The sequence below is a fragment of the Akanthomyces muscarius genome, chromosome 1 (genome assembly GCF_028009165.1).
Source record: "Akanthomyces muscarius strain Ve6 chromosome 1, whole genome shotgun sequence".
Lineage (NCBI taxonomy): Eukaryota > Fungi > Ascomycota > Sordariomycetes > Hypocreales > Cordycipitaceae > Akanthomyces > Akanthomyces muscarius.
In genome coordinates this window covers 667,704-685,702 of record NC_079241.1, presented here as the reverse complement: position 1 = coordinate 685,702, position 17,999 = coordinate 667,704, and the positions used below count along the sequence as shown (strand labels likewise).

Here is a 17,999-nt window from a genome sequence, read left to right as displayed (position 1 = left end):
ACTGCAAGCTGAGAAGCTCCAGGGATTGGCTGCTTCGAGGATTGGAAGCTCTGGGAACTCCAAGGATTGGAATCTTCAGGGTATGGAGAGGTCCAAACGGAGGGGGAAGGGGAAAAAGTCGCCTTGGGGCCGGAGGCAATTTGTCTTTCTATTGTCATTATTAATTTGTTCAGCCGGTGGCATACTTTTTTATTCATGGAGAGGCAAGGCGTTTCTGGACTGCTGCATTCAATACATGGTCATACCTACTCTCCCAATCAATACCAGACGTGCGGTCATGGCGTCGAGATCAAACCCTGCTGCCTTGTTGATTGCCGCGTGCATAAACCAGATTGATTCTTGTTCACTTGATAAAAGACCAGGATTGATGGCAGCTATTTTGCTGAGAAGAGAGGTACTTGTTCCTCGCCGCAGATCGCTTTGATAAAGTGGCGTGAGATGGGCGTCTGTCGACATGATGGAGCGTGGGCTCACTCCAGCGCATGCCTGTAATATCCCGTGACCACCAGCTAGTTTTACAAGAGAAAAAATCATACATCTAACCCATATTATAAAGCTCCAGAGTCGTACAACTAACCGCCAACACCTTCTGCACCGTTGTAGTTCGCATTTGTAGCCGTAGTTGACTTGGTTTAGGGTAGCATTTCACGTCAGCGTTGGGCAAGGCCTTAGCTACACGATTGGCTAGGTGCAGCCGGTAATGGCACCAAATGGTTGCAAAGAGGGACGGTAGAGTCAAGCAGATAGGCTAGGGGAAAAAAGGCCTTGCATGCGATCCTCTCTGCTGGTCCATCGCCCATCCCCTCTGCGCAGCGTGATTATCTCCGTTGTTCCATTCCCACGTCTCTACCTCAAATCGTCCCGGACAGTGACGATTCAAAGCAGCAGCTGCAGTCGTCTCTTAATCAAGTCGTCCAACTGGGAGCCGCCATTCGGCGCCAACCGCAGAAACCACCAGCTCATAATTTAGTCAAAAGCCCATCCTAGCCTTGTATCCGCACTTCCGGGGCCAACTTTGGCACGTTGCCACGTCTTTGTTCGTATGGTCCGTCCTCCCTTGCCTCGATCGTTTCTTTGTTCGGGCCACGTCCTGCCAGGAAAAAAAAGCAAAGTAAACAAAAGCACGATTTGCCAAGGGTCCCGCAAAAAAAGAGAACCCTTGCCTACTATTTTTAAATCAGATGAGCGAGGGATGAAATGCAAGGTTTGCTTTTAATGCGACTTGCATCATCCCCCGCAGACTAGCGAGTTCGTGAGACGGATGGAAGCCACCACCCGTCATCAAGGGGGAGGGGTTGCTATGAGGTAGACACGTAGGTAGCTCGTACCAGAAATAAAAATAAAGAAACTGTAACAAGACAACTCTTGTGCTATCGGGTACTGGGTATATTGGCGGCGAGAAAGCAAACAGGTTAAAATTTCAGGACTGCAAGTTCGCCGATGCCCATTGGGACCAGCAGCCATTTTGTCTGCCACAGCCCAGAGCCGCTAGGCGACTGGCAGTGTATTGGCTATACACGTGCTTCATACAGCGGGGGGGAGACAGAGAATAACAGAATTAGGACTACGTAGGACACAGAAAATTGCATTGTGTACAAAGCCACGATTCTTTTTCTACTTCATTTTGGTAATCAGCTGCTTGTGCTACCATGGCCTCGGTTGGGCATTGCCGGCGGCGGGCGGTCGACGCCACAGTATGCATGTCGCCAGTAGCTCCTCCGCATTTGCAAATTGTAGAACGACGGTTGCTTTATAATTAAGGAAAAGCAAAATGTAGAGGGGTCTCTCATGAACCGCGCCGCGTCCGATTCTCAAAGGAGGATCCATCAGAAAAGTATGCCGAAAAAAGAAACAAGTGCATATACATTTTCAACAGCATCGATAGTCGTGGGGAACAGGCATCTGTGTGTAGCTGTCTGTCACGGAACAGTTGCCCTTCATGGATCTGCCGTGGCTGGCCAAAAAAAAGTTGTAGGCCTTTTCGTCGTCTGGTGTATTTAATTTGAAGGCTCTCCCGAGTCAGACTGTGAGCAAACATCACAACGCCTCGCACGCACACAGGCACGGCACACCGCAGCTTCTCAAAGGTCTCATAGTCTTGCCAGTGAGCTGCGGGATGTGTGCCGTGTCGGGTAGAGTTGGGCATTTTTTTTCATGTCGTTGAGCACTGACTGTCTCGGCAAGACGACTTACAGAGGCCACCGGCAGACGGGCTTCTTTGGGCAGCTGCCACCGGCGATGGCCCGGCATGCTTTGATGTAAGCGGGCTTCACATTGCCGCAAAGTTGGAGACAAAGAGAGATGACAACACCACTCATGATCGGGCTGCTTGATGGTGGCAGGCTGAGCGTCGCGGGAAAACGGCTGGTGGTGTGCTGTGTCTGGAGCCTGCCAATCAGGTCTGCCAGATGAGGCGCTGCCGTGTGACGTGATGTGATGCCATGCGGCGGCAGCTTGCAGCGCTACGAAGAGCAAGATGGATGTGCCGAAAAGGACGGCACACTTGAGAGCCCGAAGGCTGAAGGAGAGAAAAGTACTCGGAGAATCGTCTGGCTGCATTGTTTCGTTGTCGCAGAGCAGGTCGTAGATGTCTGTCGTATCGTGAACAAAGCCTGTATCGACGGCCGTGCACGAGGAACCATAAAGCCCGGGTCTACACAGCCTATGGATTACGTGGAAACTCCAGCAAAAGCTTTTGGTGCTTTAGACTGGTAGAATGAAGAGCGAGGCGCTCTTTGCATGCGGCTGGAAACGTTGTTCCCCCCCGGCAACTTTTCGCTGTTGCAGCCCAAAGGACCATCGGGCAGTGTGCTTGCTATCAAAGAACGTGGAGAACTGATCCGATCCATTTTCGGCCGTCTACGACGGACACATGCACGTCAGCTTCGGTGTCCTCGATTAGAAGACGTTGAGAGGCGCCCTGTTCTTTTGCGCACGTCCAGCAAAGGCATCCGATATGGGCAAGTGTGTCTACGGGGTAGCGAAGGGCGGTCAGTGAGCCGACGCCGCTAGATCAATTGGAGGAAGGAAGAAGAAGCAGAATGGGGCGGGGGGTGATGAGTTCAACCACTAGTGGTGCATTGTAAGCAAAGCCAAAGTTCTTGGACGTTTTTTTGTCGATGTCGTCGCCTGTTCCCGTCGTCGATGCTTGGTGGCCGTGGATGGTGTCGTGGGTGTGTGGTGGTGGTCTTGATGGCAGGAGGAGCAGAAATGGGCCATCCCGTTTTAGCGCGTTTCACTCTGAGTGGGTGCTCCGGTGGGGGCGTTTGTTAGACAGGGGGGGTGTCTCGAGTACTACACTCGAGTTTATTTGCTGCGTAGAAAAGTCGTAGACAGACAAAGAGAGAGAGAGAGGGAGAGGTTGATCAGCCTGGTGGCTTGCAAAGTTGTAGGGGTGCTCGTTTTGTGAGATGACGCCAGTCGTAATTTCGTTTTCGTAGACATGAGAGACAGCCTGGTCGACGGCTCGACTTTGTTTTCTGACTCTGTTTTTCTTCTCAGTTGAAGGGAGAGACGACCAAGAGCAACAAAAAAGACAAAAAAGTAAACAAATACGTCGTGTGGTGCGTCGTTGTCTCAGAGGCTTTGCGGCGCTGGTAGCACATGGGCAAAGGGAGCGAGTAATTTGCTGCAGTGCAACAACAGAGAAAACCCGTGTCACTGTGCAGGAAAAAGCCAACTGTAGGCAGGGGCAGGAAAAGCAGCATCGTAGTCTGCCTTTCTCTTGCGAGGCTGCATGTCTCTGATGCAGTTGGGCTTGGCCTGCTTGCTTGGGGGCCTGAGCGGAGGGTCGACGACGCGCTGTGCGTGATGCGGACCGTTTTGCACAATAATGTCAACCAATGCAGGGTGGCTCATAATTTCTATGCACATGAGCAAGCAGGCTGGGGCACACGGGCATAAACGTGGCAGCGGGCGCGTGCGGCTGGTGCCCACCAATACCAGGCGAAGCTTGCTGATAATACCAGTGAGGGAGCGGTCGACATGTGGTGTAGGCACGAATATGGTGTATCTGCCGACGACGAAGAAAAGAAAGAACGAGGAGAAGATGGAGAAGAAGGAAAAATCGGAAGGCCCCGAGATGGCATGCAGCGCACATCTGAAATCACAGCATCTGGCATCGTCGAGTGATAATTCGCGGTTTGGCGCCGCGGCTGGCTCCGCGTGCTTCCCCGTCATGGTGTGGTGATGTGTGGTGTGGGAATGCCGAGTCCAATAATAATGCGGCAGGCCATGGTTTTTTTTTGTGCATGGTTTATGTGGTGCATGTGCAGCGTGATGCGCGCTATTGGTGGTGTGCCGCATTCTCAAGCTCATCAGCCCAGTCAGTGACCGGACCAGCTTGTGCCCCCCAGCCACCACCGCACCACCCGAACAATGGGAATTGTGATGTGCGCATTTTTGCGGTGTGTTGCAGAGCCGATTCCTCGGACCATTGCATTTTTTCTTCTTCTTCTCTCTCTCTCTCTTTCATTCTCTCCTTCGTGTTCATACCTGACACAAGCCGTTTACTGGGCGATTCTGCGCATCTCGTATCATCTCCTCATTTGCCAGGCTCGCGCTGTCAAAGATTTATCCGTAGCCTCGCTCGTACTGGTAAAACCGAAAAGCTGCTATTTTAACCGCCTGCAACTTGTCGTGCTGCCTCGTCCATTCGACGTCACTGATGACTGGCCCAGCACTGGCAAAGTCCCCCCACAGGCAGCTTTTTAGCTCCAGGAACCGGGGTCGGCCCAGCCAGCCAGCGAGCAGGACGAACCCCAGAAAGCTGCAAGCCACCTACCACCGCCATTTAGTATTGCACCCCTCCCCGAATGAACTGGCCCCTGAAACCAGCCACGCACCACAGAGACATGGGAGAGAGAGCTGCCATTTGCACTGCGCGCACCATTTTACAGGTACGCGGCGATAAGGTGCCTCCGCCGCCGCTCTCAAAGGTACTGGTACCTGGCCATCCACCGGAACCTCCAACACGCCAAGCGTGTAGGCCATGGGCAGCCGAGATGAACGAATGGCACCTTGACTGTGTGCTGCAGTCTGGCAATCTGGTTTGTAGATGTTCCCAGGGACTGATTCTCCGCTTCTACAGCTATATTCGAAGCAATACCAACAATCGTAAGCCAACTATGCGCACCTTCAAATCACTTGGTGAATAAACTCCCGTCCTCGTATCCTTTGACTCAGCACTCTCGCAGAAGCTCTCTGCACCTGAGGCTCAACCGCCTGCTCTCTGGTTGGCCAAACCCCTCAACGCCCAGCGCCACACGCACACGCACACGCCCCTGGCAGCAAGAAGGCTTTTAGCGTCCTCCCCCCCAAAAATCCCCTGGACGGCCCCACGACGTACCCAAGCTAAGGGCTCTTGGGCGCGGCGGAATGAGTGTCAATGAAAAACGACCCAATTCAACTGCTGCTCGAAAGCATGGCTTTCCGTCCTCGGGCTTAACCTATCAGTTCCGTGCCGCCCGTCATCTAGAGTACTCTTTTGCATAGAAAGTGAATGTACCCGTGCTGCCAGCGTAGCAGTCCTCAATTTGAATAGGGGCTGGGGAGGTTGGGGGTAGCAGCCCTGTCCAATGTGCCCTGTAATATAGGTGCCTGTGCCTGTCTGTTTACCCTGCCAGCGACCTCGCAGCTGCACCGAATGGCAGGCACTAACACCTGCAAGCTAAAAAGGTACCTGGCAGTCCTGCCGTCACAGGCTGCCCAGGAGGTCACCTCGTAGTGTGGAAACCCACCCCAGCTGCCTGCGCCTTTCGTATTGTTAGTTCGCACCCCCCCCCCCCCCTGTTTACTCGTACTGCCAGTGGCAGCGCTCTCCTGAGAACCTGCTTCTCCTGCGCTTTTCCTCTCTCCCCCGTTTCCGCTGCTCCTGCTTCTCACCTGTACGGCCTCGTTTTTTTTTTCTTTCTTTCTGGTTTGCAGCCTCATCCTCCAACTATCGTCGAGGCCTTCCTCCTCTTCGTCTTCCTCGCCGCGTCTTGGAGCGTAGGTAGCTGTCATTCCAGCTTCAGCTTGCTAGGCCAGCTCTCGGGTGCCCGCCTTCTCGCTGCATTCCAACACCACTGCCCGCTCAAATACATACCGTCTGGTACGACGTTTGGCCGCAGCACGCTTGCGCAAACACGATACTCCGTCTCCCTATCACAGCGAGCCGCGCTCTCTCTTTCGAATTCTCTTCTTCTTCTCATACCGAATTTCTGCAATCCCGCCGCCTGGCGCGCCGCATCCTCTCCTTGATTGGAACAAACGAGCCGCTCACTAGCCTGGCCAAAAAATATCGAATACCGTTTCGACGACTGGTTTCTCAACGACCTTTCCCGTTCTTCTTCTCCTACTAAGCGACCCTTCTTCGATTACCGTTTTCCTCGCCTTCATTTTTCCACTGCGAAACACGCGTCGCTCAACAAACTGCGAAAAATATACATGCCATATAGCATTGGTTCGCACCCATTCGAACTCGCCGTCTTTTCGACCAACATTTTCAATACGCGCCGTCTATTACCCAAATCGTACCGCCAAGTCATGTCCATTTGATCACACCGTGTTGCTTGATTTCTCAGTCTCAGACAACCGCCCGGGTTGAAGGGACGAGCCATTTACAATGTCTGTCCCTAAGCCTGGTGACATGTCTGTGCTCGACAATGCCTGCACCGTTATTGTCGACAATACATTTTACTCGTACTCAGAGAAGGGTTTTCTGGCTCTGCCCTTGGAGGATAGTGCTAAATGGGAAACCCTTGATTTTGGCGTCAAGGTAACAGGGCCCTCTTGCGTCGGCAAGAAATTGACCGACAAAGGCGCAGCCTCTCTCCTGGTAGTCGGTGGCCACAGTGATGATAAGAGCTACGCTGGCTTGCAGGAGTACTCCTTCGCTGCCAAGACATGGGCAACTCTTCGGCCTCAGACTATGGACTTACAGAACCGCCGAGGTCACAGTGTCGTGTATAACGACGCTTCTGACACCATTGTCGTCTTTTCTGGCACCAAATCTGATGACCCAGGTGCCGCTCCCGGCGCTTCACAGGAGACTCACAAGATACAGGTCTCGGGAGCACAACCGCTCCCAGTTACGTCGGCAAACCCTCCGCGCTCTGGTAGAGCTGGCGCAGTCAAGCCGATGCTCTTTCCCTGGGCTGGCGCTGACATTGCTCTGATTTCTGGTCCTGCCGACGATGGCACCATCTGGCTTATGAACTCGGCCCTGAATAACAACGATGGATGGAGACCCGTTGGAAGCGTCCAAGACTCATGGCCATCGGATTCTGCAGCAATCCGTGGCGCCTTGGTCTCCAGCACCAGCGACAACTCCCTCAGTCTTCTCAAATTTGACTTGAGCCGCTCACCCAATGTTATGACCCGCATCCCCGTTGCCAAGGCCCCGAATGAAGCCATCCATGGCGCAACTGCTGCGACAAAGCGTAGCGTCGATTTTGGAATGGGCAGTTGGCCTGAGTACAACCAAACCAACGCCCCGGATACGACGAGAAACGGCTACTCTGTCGCTCAAGGCGCCAATGGCATGATCGTCATGTCTGGAGGCAATGCCAAGGAGCCAGTGGCCATTTTCAATGCTGAAAAGAACAGCTGGGTTAATGCCACGCTGCTTCTCAGTGACGGGTCACAAAAGATTCTCGCCTCCTCGACGACAAGCTCTACCACGAGCACCACAACCTCAACCTCGACGACAGCGTCCTCTACCTTTGCTACCTCGATCACCACGACCACATCAACCACCTCTGCAACCCCGACTGAGACGAGCGCTGCTGCTACACCTGAAAAGCACGGCCCCAGTTCCAACGCCATCCTCGGCATCACTCTGGGAACCATTGCAGCCTTTCTTGCCATCCTCCTCGTCATCCTGCTTCTTCTTAAGCGTCGCAAGCGCCGCGGGAACCCCAATCAGGGCACCGTCCTCAATCCCGACGAGAAGGACACTGTTGCGTTTGCCAAGAGCATGCAACCTGCTGCGTCGCCTGCCAACTACCGCGGGCACAACCCTACGCTCTCCACCGAATCGTATTCTTCCGTCGCCATCCTTATGGGTCGAATGGGACCTCAGAAGCAGGCTGTCGCTAATAATGGCAAGACATCGCGCGCGTCGATGAGAAGCTCCATCAGCTCTCTGCACAAGCAGTTCAAGAGCACTATTAGCAAGCCAATTCCCCAACCCTCGAACAACCCCATGCTGCAGGCTCAGGACGACCGAGGTGTCGCTTTTGACCCCACAGTCGCTGAGCCTCGGCCGCGCAATGGGCCCTTGCCTGCGCAGGACGGTACTCGCCGCAGCTCTGGATGGAACAAGTACTGGTCTGGAGGAAGCGCTCTGCAGATTCTTGGCTACGGAAACAAGCGCGCGACTGTCACCTCAGAGCGCAGCTCTCGTTACTCCGAAGCTAACTCGGCTCATAACAATGCCCGCGCTACCCAAGATTCTGCCACCGTGCCTCCTCTTAACTTCGAGGCCCCGCCTGAAGTGAACAGTGTCAACAGTGGAAGCCCCATTGTATCGCAGTACGTCAGCAAGGTTCCGACCGAGGGCATTGCTGGCACAATCGAGCGTCCCGTCTCGCCCTTGTCGACGGCTTCTGGATATTCAAGCGGAGTGCCTGAGAGTATCAACGAGATGTTTAGACACTCTGATGAGAATAAGCCTTGGGGTCACGACCGAGCGCCAAGCAGCATATACCAACATCACCGAGAAGATTCGGCCGCTGTGCCCCAAAGTTCTGGAGTGAGCCAACAACCACAGCTTGCCATGGCAGCCACATCGTCAGACATGAGCTGGCTCAACCTGGGCGACCAGACCCGTAAATAATGTTGACATTATTTTTGCAACGTTTTGACGAAGGCAGAGTCGTTGAGCATCTTGTTCTGATGACTTGGTTGGCTTATACCCTCATTGTTTGATAGCGTTTCTCGTTCTCGAGCCTGTCAGCGCGGCAGGACTTTTATATTCTGGTGGTTTTGAAATGGAAGTGTCCCGGATTGGGGCTGAGGAAACATTTATATTATATTGCATAGACTGGTGCAGCAGGAGCAAAATCCGCGCTGCAATGGAGCGTCACTCTTTGGTTCGACCACATTTTTTCGACTTGTTTCTTTGTTTTGAAGCACACGGGCGCGTCTGTTGGCCGCCGTGTGCAGTTTGGGGTTGGACATTTTGTCACATGGACCCCGACGACAAGGCCAGAGATTTCCGATTGGACATATCAGCCTCATATCACACATTTCCCTCTTATCTGTCGCTTGTACATTCTAGACTAGGACCCGGGTTTGGTCCGCTGCTCTTAATTTCATCAATCAAAACCGTTGAAACCAGTTCAGATGCATATACTTGAGAAGTGGTGACAAAATCAATGGAAAATCAGCAACACGATTGCTTCCAAACCGTGATGTTGGACTTGTGATGACTTTTAGAAGTCCCAGTCTGAATAGATTGTTGTTATCTGCAACAGGCGCCTAAACTGTGGAATTCAATCGGCCAATTTTATGAGATGTTCCCCCTTCTCTTGCTTTCAGGTTGAAGGAGAAATTTTTCTTGTTAGTTGCAGTGCTTATGAATCATGTGGCGAGGCATCGTCGGGTTTCGATGCGGCAGCAGGGTTCACTCGGTGAACGAGTAAGGAAATGGCAGCCGACGCCGACGCCGTGGCCGCCGCCGCCGTCGCGCGCGCGCGCTGACGGGCTTGACTCGGTGAGTTGGGGCTTTTTGCCACGAGACATTTGCACATGCATGGTCGGGCTCAATACGACCATCTTTTATTTCTTTCTTGTCTTCGTCCGACTTGGACGAGGACAGCTTGCGTTCCTCGTGAGAGACGTTGGTCGTTGGGGGGGCCGGGTGTCACTTTCCGTGGGGGTACCATAAACGCAGGCGATGTGCACGCGCCTGATGGTGCTCCATGCATTTATTCATTGCCTTGGTGTCATTTTATGCATAGAATGGCTCGTCTGACCGGCAAGCCCAGACGCCCGTTGTTTTTCTGACCTGTCGAGTTTGGAAAGGGCCTGGAATACTTACGCCAGTGCATACTGCCCATTATTTTTCCCTATGACTAGGATGAATGTACTTTAAAAAAAATTGAAACCTGACATCCTTGTCAAGGAAGCCAAGGAAAGTCTAGAATAACATGGCTAGGGGGGGGGGGAAACGGCAGTGTTGTCGTCTACTCAGTACAGTAAGAGTTGACGGGTGAAGGAATGCGGATAAATCTCCGAGAGCGGGTCGCAGATATCCTTGTCCAGGTTGACGCTTGGCCGATGGCGCCTGATGAGGCTCTGCTGGGAGCATTGCGAATTTTTGTTTTTGTATAATAAACAAGAAATAAAAGAGCAGATGAGCCTGGACCCTGCCGTTTGTTTTGATTGTAATCTCAGATGTATCCGCCGCTAGCCATTGGTAGAGGCCCAACCTGGTTGTTGGGCCGGTCCCTTTGGCTATGGGTACGGAAGGGATTCACGACCCGTCATCGTACATTGCACCGGTTCCCCTTTTCTGTTGCGCAGAATAAAGGTTGAAAGGAATCTTGGCAAAAAGTATCCATGTTGACCAAAGCGTGTGGCGGGGAAAGGCCCCGGCGACTGCATGAAGAAATCTGGCGAGTCAGCGAGCCGTGGAGACGGAGGGGTTCATCTGAAGCAAGCTGATGATGGAGCAGACTTTGGGACAGGACGTGACGAGCAGTGTGGTTGGAGTGAGGAATTTTGGCAAATCTTATGAATAGTGTGGTGATGGCGATGACAATCAACGAAATGAATGACCGCTGGGGTGATGCATTTTTTTCTCTTTGATGCCCTGCAATGGCTCTGCGAATTCCGTCGTTTATTTGGGCCGTTAATGCCGCTGAAGATGCACCGATGCCTGATAAAGTTGATACGGATGCTCCCATCTTCTGCAAGTGGAAAGAAAAAAAAAAGGCCTTTGTATCAACAAACTCACACGACGGCAGGCAAAGCCGCCCGCTCCCTGCCGCGTTCCCCTCTCCTCTCTCGTCGGGTTATACTGGTAAATCTATAGGCATCTTGTTGGCTGGGTCCCGCTCCTCCCCTGGCCGAGGGGACAGGGCGAGTCTACAGCCATTATGTAACGTTCTCGGGAGGATACCCGCTCTCCTCGTGCGCGGCGGGGAAGGTGAAGAAAAAGGGGAGCGGGACGGAAAAAAGAAAAAGAAAAAAAAAAAGAAACGAGGTTGGAGGTGTCGAGTTGTCCCCAGCACAGACCCCTCTTGCGGAAGTTGTCCAGCCAAGATAATTGGACTGGTGGTGATTTATTGATGGGCCTTGTTCAGCCGAGGCGAATGCCAGCCAGTGTGCACGCTTGGCAGCTTGGGCAGTCAAGTAGTGCAGTGCAGTGCAGATTGCGCAAGAGGAAAAGGGAGTGGGCCTGTTGGTCCGAGATGCGTTGTGTTGAGCGTCTCTGCGTTTGTTGTGCCTGTTGAACGCTTCTTCATTTATTTTATTTTATTTTATAGACCGGGACTCGGGGACTTGATTTCATCTTGACGGTGTGCAAAGACGGAGTCTCTGGCCAGACTTCCATCTATTCGATACTGGAGAGTGTCATGTGAGATGTCATGGGCCTGATAGTGAATCTGCAATGTCGGAACTGTGTCGGAACGCATGCTGGTCTAGTTTCAGCAATATATGGAAATACTGGAAATATCAACTGTTTATCTGTACTCTGGTTTTGGTTTCTTCCTCTGCTCAGGACAGTTGGCCGAAGCGATGAGCCGAGTCACCGTGCATGCATGAGATGAACAGGGAGCACTCGGACGGACTGGCATCTGGGTTGCGCGTCTTGTCGTTGACGGTCAGCATGGATGGCTTGGGCGGAGGCGGCTGCAGCATCGCATGGCCTCTATTTTAATTTATTGGCACAGGCATCAGCCCTGCTGCGTGTAGATGCATGCTAGACTGCGACTAGCGAGGCCATGGGCTGAAGAGAGCCCCTGGTCACGCTAGGTGGGCGAATGACACACGTCTCTTTGTCGCTGCGATTTCTACTCGGAAGACGTTCGTGTTGCTCGTGTAAATGATGCCACGAGGGCCCATGACTAGCGGGAGGCTGGATCTGTTGTGTAACCAGTTTGCCAGCCCCAGGGAAGCGAAGAGCTGGTGGATGTCATAGTCATGGTGCAACTCGAACGGATCCGCGGGGGCGGGAGGGAAGCCAGCCAACCATTTGCCAGCCAAGAAATGTCCAGCCTTGCCTTTCGCCTCTCTACCAGTGCTTTGACCCATCTTCTTTCTATCCTCTTGACGAAATAGAAGAAGAAAAAATCCAAGGAAAAAAAGGGACTGCCTTTATCCACCACAGCTTGGATCCAATCCTCTTGGGGCAGGAGATGTACTGATAGGCAAATAGGCTAACAAAAAGGACGCAGCCAGTAATAAGCTAGCGCGGGCGGGCATCCAAGTAAATCTACTGGTTGGTACCAGTAATCTGTAGAGTTGGCGGCGCTGCTTCTCCTGCGACAGCCCACCTTGCAGGCCCCACAGGGGAGCCCTCGGGCAGTGAACGACGGAACCAACTTGCTTGCTGCCAACCACTGGAAATGCAGCAATCCACTGACCGGGCAGTTACCAGTAGCGCTACCCAGGTTGTGGAGGGGCGCCTGGCAAAGAGCCACCACGTCGGCTGCTCGCTACTCGTCAATGCTGCCAATATTGAGCGCATATGCTTGCATCTTCTTTTAGTATTATTAGTATTATTTTATTCTTGCTACCAGCCAAACAACAAACTAACAACGTTTGGGAAATAAGAGCCCACTTGCACCACAGTCGACACCGCCGTTGGCCCCTCCCCTCAACCTCTTCAGGCGTCCACCTTCCGGAACAGAGCCCCTCCGATACAACCCGCACCGCAGCAGTTCCCCGCCGCCGACGAGCGGCGTCCAGCAACACCCAGTACCCTAAAAAAAGCCACCCACCACTAAAAACCGCCTGTTGCATGTCGCTCTAGCCACTGAAACACCCTGCCACCGGCACTTTCCAGCGCCCATCTGCTGCAAGCCTACTCCGGCCCGCCTTCCTGCTCCTGGCCAGTCCTTTTGCTGCTGCATCCTCCAAGTTGACCGACGACTGGGAATACCAAAACACCAACACCACGCATTACAGCTCCTTTCAGCTTTGCATTCCCTTCCAACCACGTCATCTATTTCTTCAGCAACTTGTTGGCTGACCTGCGGCGTCGGCAAGCTCAACACTGCACCCAGGTACGCTTCGCCAAAGGAAGCCAGCCCAGAGACCCCCAGAGACCCGCCCACAAATTCCAGGCCGGACTGCCTGAACTTGCGCCGCTGCCCTCCTCGTTCCCGGCGCAAAAAGACTCCCCGGGCGCCTACCTACTCAGCCATCTCGAAATCCTTCCCGAACAAAAACCAAACACATCCAGTCGACGGCGAACCTTTGCGACTCTGCGACTCTGCGATACCCGAAGTCCCTCGCCAGCGGCGCATCGCGGTACACGAACCGGAAAAAAATTCCCAGGCTTTTACCAACGAAGACGAGCAAGGAAAAAAAAAGCCCGCGCCGCAACACCACGCAAACCTACCCACCTCAGGGCCCTGCTCCCAACAACCCCAGCCATGATGAGTTCTGCCGCCTGGGAAGGCCAGGACCAGCACATGGCCTCGGGCCCCGACGATGAATTCAACCAGTTTCTCGACATGAGCGGCATCGGCAGCATTCCAGACACGAGCGCCATGCAGTTTGATTTTCACGGCTTCAACGACGGCGCCTCGGCCGGCCCCCAACCCATGATGGCCGGCGCCGCTCACCAGCACCCGCAGCATCAGCACCAGCAGCCGCGTCAGGCCCCCTCGGCCGGCGATGCCCTCATGACCGACTCGGACCCCTCGAGCATGATCCCCCGCAGTGACGGCCTGCTGCAGAACCACACGCCCGCCATGTCCACCGGCGTCTCCCACCCGTCCATCACCGCCCACATGCTGGCCACGTCGGCCCCCGACTCCATCTCCAACATTGACGCCCAGATTCACTACCTCCAACAGCAAAAGTTTCACCAGCAGCAGCGCCAGCTCCATGAACAGCAGGCCACCTTCTACGGGCCCCACGGCCACTCTGTGCCCCCAACCCCTCAGAGCCTCGAGATGCCGCCCGGCAGCGGCCAGTTTTACTCCCAGGCCGAGCAGATGCCCCAGCGCACTGCCTACGATCGCAGCTATCACCAGCGTGTGGCCGAGCAAGATGTATGTGGTTGACTCCCACCTTCAGATCACAGCCATCTTGGGCGCTGCTGGTTCATAATGCCGGAAACTAACATCGTTCACAGATGGCCTTTACACCTCTTGTGTCTCCCGCCGTCACCCCTCTAGATCCTCACTTCAACATGGAGCACAACTTTGCTGTTCCTGGCTCGTACTTCAGCCCCCTGACTTCACCTGCTCTGCACGCCCAACCCGATGGCTCTATCTATGACCACAGCACCAACTCCAACAACTCTCCTATCGACATGGACCTGGAGACGCCTCCCGCCACGCAAACTGTACAACCTAGCCAGGATCTAGCCAAGAAGGCACGCAGAAATAACGCCGCCAAGGCTCGCTCAAAAGCTGCCGTCAAGAATTCCCCCATTGCCAAGCCTCAACGCCGCAAGGTCGGCCCCAGCCCTGCCATTGTCTCCCAGGTTCTGAGCGAGGTCGACGAGCGAAGGCTGCAAAATGGCAGTGAAACGGGCCTGCTGCCTCTGCCGGCTACCTCGACAGAGGGCTCCGAGGAGAATGCTTCAGTGTCGCCCGAAAACCTCACAGACATGCCCCCACCGCCAGTCCCTGCGCGCAGATCCAACAGCAAGTCTCCCTACATCCAGGCCCAGAACGGCAACTCGAACCAGGCACCGCCGCTGTCTCTCAACGAAGAGCGCCAGCAGCCTCATCCTGCTACTCCCGCCTCACTCATGAAGCTGGCCTCCAAGGGCAAGAAGCCGCAGTCGACCAATCAGCAGGGCGACACGGCCACCGAACACATTGAGTCTCTCGAGCTGCCTGAATCCGTCTCCAACAGACCGTTGGCGCCCATCAACACCCAAATCGCCTCCCAGTTCCCTGGAAACGACCAACCTACCTCTGCCCGCAGCACAAACTTCCACCCTTCACCCTCGCCGCATCTGCGTCCAGCCGGCGGCACCCCGTCCGCCAGTGCGAGCCCCTCGCTTGGTCCTCGATCGGCTGGTCCATCGGCGCGCAAAACCCCACAGATGCTTTCACGGAACGGCAGAAAACGCTCGACCGGCTCCGTGCACGTGTCTCCCGCCCTTCTCCCCCGGATCTCGCCCAACATCAAGCCGCTGATGCCCGGCACGCCGGGCATGTCGGCCGAGGACACGTCGCGGCTCCTCATGTCCAAGTCCAACTATCAAAACATCCTCGAGGGCAACACGGTACCCGGCGTCAGCTACCCGACCGAGCTGTCGACCAACCTCACATCGAAGCGCACCTCGCACAAGATTGCCGAGCAAGGCCGCCGCAACCGCATCAACTCGGCGTTGCAGATCATGGCGAGCCTATTGCCCGACACAGGGAAGCCAACGTCTGAGGACGGCGAAGACAAGAAGGACAGCAAGGCGGGCAGCAGCAACAGCAACAGCACCAATACGCCGAGCAGCAAGGCCAGTGTGGTGGAGAATGCCATTGTGCACATGAAGAATTTGCAAAAAGAAAACGAAGACTTGAAGAAGGACCTGGAAGAACTAAGGAGTAGAATGGAGGGCTTACAAAAGGCTTCGTGATGATGTGCCCATACGGGCATGGACATTGAATTTCCTTCTTCTCTCCCTCTTCTTCTACTTCAGTTCTCGGTCTCCTGGGGGTTTATATGAGCGATTCTGCATTACTATACACGGTTTGGGCTTCTTATGAGCGAGTTGTTGGATGGGGATACCCTTTTTCTTTTCTTGGCAAGGTGATGATGGCGGAAGCGATATGATGAGGTGGTTGATGATGGTCCTGCTACCTTGTTTCTGACATGTGCTTGTTTTTTCGTCTTGGACAAGGAACAGTGGCGATATCCACGAAGAGAAAAGAGCATTTCACAAGGTGCCGAGGCTGCCATCAACCATTCTACACAGCGCTGAAGGTGGCCTTTCTTTCTCTTGCTTCTGGCTGCTGTGGTTCATGGTTCGCCCCTCGGACTGAAAATGTCATTTGTTCTCAACGGCCTGGGTGGTTTGTTTGTCTTTGTACCAATTAATGGTAACGTCGTGAAGGATCTGGACTTGCTGGGTGGGAATTTTGTTCTTTTCAAGCATGTTTGTTTAGAGATTTTTTCTCCCTTTACAATGTTGGTTTGCAATAGTAGCAATCGCTCTTGGTGAAATAGCAACAAGTATATAAACAGTCTATACTATGCCAAATGTACATGATACTTGACCTTGTCAACTGTTTTGCTGGCGCGATGCATGTGTTTTGGTCGGCATGTGCATGTGTGTATGTACATTGTATTTTGTGTAAGCCTGTATACCATTCCGCCACTATCAAGGAAGCATGTCATCTAGTGATGTTTGAGAATTTCTGCTATGGAAGCAGTGCCTGCTTTGTGCCGCCGGAGGGTGTCTCTACGTGTTCATATGTACAAATGTGGTCATGTCTATTTACAATCCTCCGCCGCCGCCGCGTCCTCTGGTCATTGTCCGCTGCGCCAATGGCCTACCTGGGCGGCTGCGCGAGGACGTCCTCGTCGAGGTGCTCCATGACCTCCATCACCAGCCTGAGGCTGTCCATGAAGGAGTTGACGGCGACGCGGAGCATGCGGTTGGTCGTGGCCCGGTAGTCGACGTGCAGCAGCACCTCCTCCTGCGGGTCGGCTGCGGCCGCGTCTTCAGGTGAAGATGACGGCACGAGGGAGAGGTGCCGCCGGACGAGCGGCGACAGCTCCGGGTCGACCTGGATGGCCTGCAGCGCCGTCGAGGCCAGGCGGTGGGTGGGAAAGGGGACCTTGAGCTCACTAATAGCACTTTGTAAGTAAGATGTAGAGCCATTGGATAGAATGAAGGAATTGATTTTTTTTTCCCGGAAAGAAAAGCCGACAAAAGCGTTTTCTAAAATAAAAGCGTGGGCTGAATTTTGAAAGAAGAAAAGAGTTATAATAAAAATTAGAGTCATGATGTAAAATACTTACAGGGAGCAGGGAAATGCAGCATCAGCAACGGCAGCCATGATCTACTTGAACCGCTGCAGACCTGTGGATGACGCTTTCACTTTTCTTTAACCCTTCTATTTTGGGAACACGAGGCTGTGTGGCGTCGACTCGCGCTGGTGCTCTTCCCGAAGCCTGAAAACAGGTTATCTGCGGATTTCTTTTTGTTTTGTTTTGCCCGTCTGGAATGTAGTCGAGGCAATGTCGTGGATTTTTTTTTGTCTCGCTCCGAAACACAACTTCTCCAAGGGCGGGGTCACTTTTCTTTTGAGATGTGTGGCTCACGCAGAGGAGTAAGCCACATTGTGGCTGCAACGGCGTTCGTTGCCGTGGTGACAGGACTGGGGTCTCACCAAGCCCGCTGCACCCCGGTCCATGTTTGGAACTCGAGCCGCCGGGAGGCCCCGACAGGGATCAGTTGACAGAGAGTCCATACGCTGTGCTAGTGTTGAGAGCGTGAACGCCTCGTGCTGGGATTTCTTTTGTTACGCAAAGAACGCAGTCAAGCAAGGGGACGGATTTGGTTCCTAAAGTGAGCAAAAGGAAGGAAGAGAAAAAGAAAACGGTTCCACGGTTCCACCACAGGTAGCCTCAAAACAAAACAACAACGGCGACGGCGGCGGCGAGCATCTTTTTCAATCGTTACCGTCAGCCCAAATACCTTGGCCTGCTCGCTCCTCACACGCTACAATTCACCCGCATCCACCCTGGCCCCCTTTGGCCTAAACATTTTATTGCCCATTGTTTGTGGCAAAGGCAGCATCCTCTCTTCTTCTTCTTCTTCTTCTTCTTCTTCCTCCCCTTTATCAACGCTGTTCGCCTTTTGCATTTCGCTTCACTCT

The 17,999-nt window shown here is 53.7% G+C and overlaps 3 protein-coding genes across 3 annotated transcripts; 2 read left to right on the top strand and 1 right to left on the bottom strand.

Moving 5' to 3' along the window:
• Positions 1-6,604: 6,604 nt before the first annotated feature.
• LMH87_005137 (uncharacterized protein) lies at positions 6,605-8,818 on the top strand (the record flags this gene model as incomplete). Its single annotated transcript, XM_056202798.1, has 1 exon — positions 6,605-8,818. The coding sequence occupies one exon, from the start codon at positions 6,605-6,607 to the stop codon at positions 8,816-8,818; it is 2,214 nt and encodes a 737-aa protein (XP_056058318.1).
• A 4,771-nt stretch (positions 8,819-13,589) lies between these two features.
• LMH87_005136 (uncharacterized protein) lies at positions 13,590-15,751 on the top strand (the record flags this gene model as incomplete). The annotated part of the gene is made up of 2 exons (XM_056202797.1): positions 13,590-14,213; positions 14,297-15,751. 2 exons carry the CDS (start codon positions 13,590-13,592, stop codon positions 15,749-15,751), a joined length of 2,079 nt encoding a protein of 692 aa, XP_056058317.1.
• Positions 15,752-16,667: 916 nt separating this feature from the next.
• LMH87_005135 (uncharacterized protein) lies at positions 16,668-17,177 on the bottom strand (the record flags this gene model as incomplete). Its single annotated transcript, XM_056202796.1, has 2 exons — positions 16,668-16,965; positions 17,140-17,177. 2 exons carry the CDS (start codon positions 17,175-17,177, stop codon positions 16,668-16,670), a joined length of 336 nt encoding a protein of 111 aa, XP_056058316.1.
• Between the last annotated feature and the right edge of the window lie 822 nt (positions 17,178-17,999).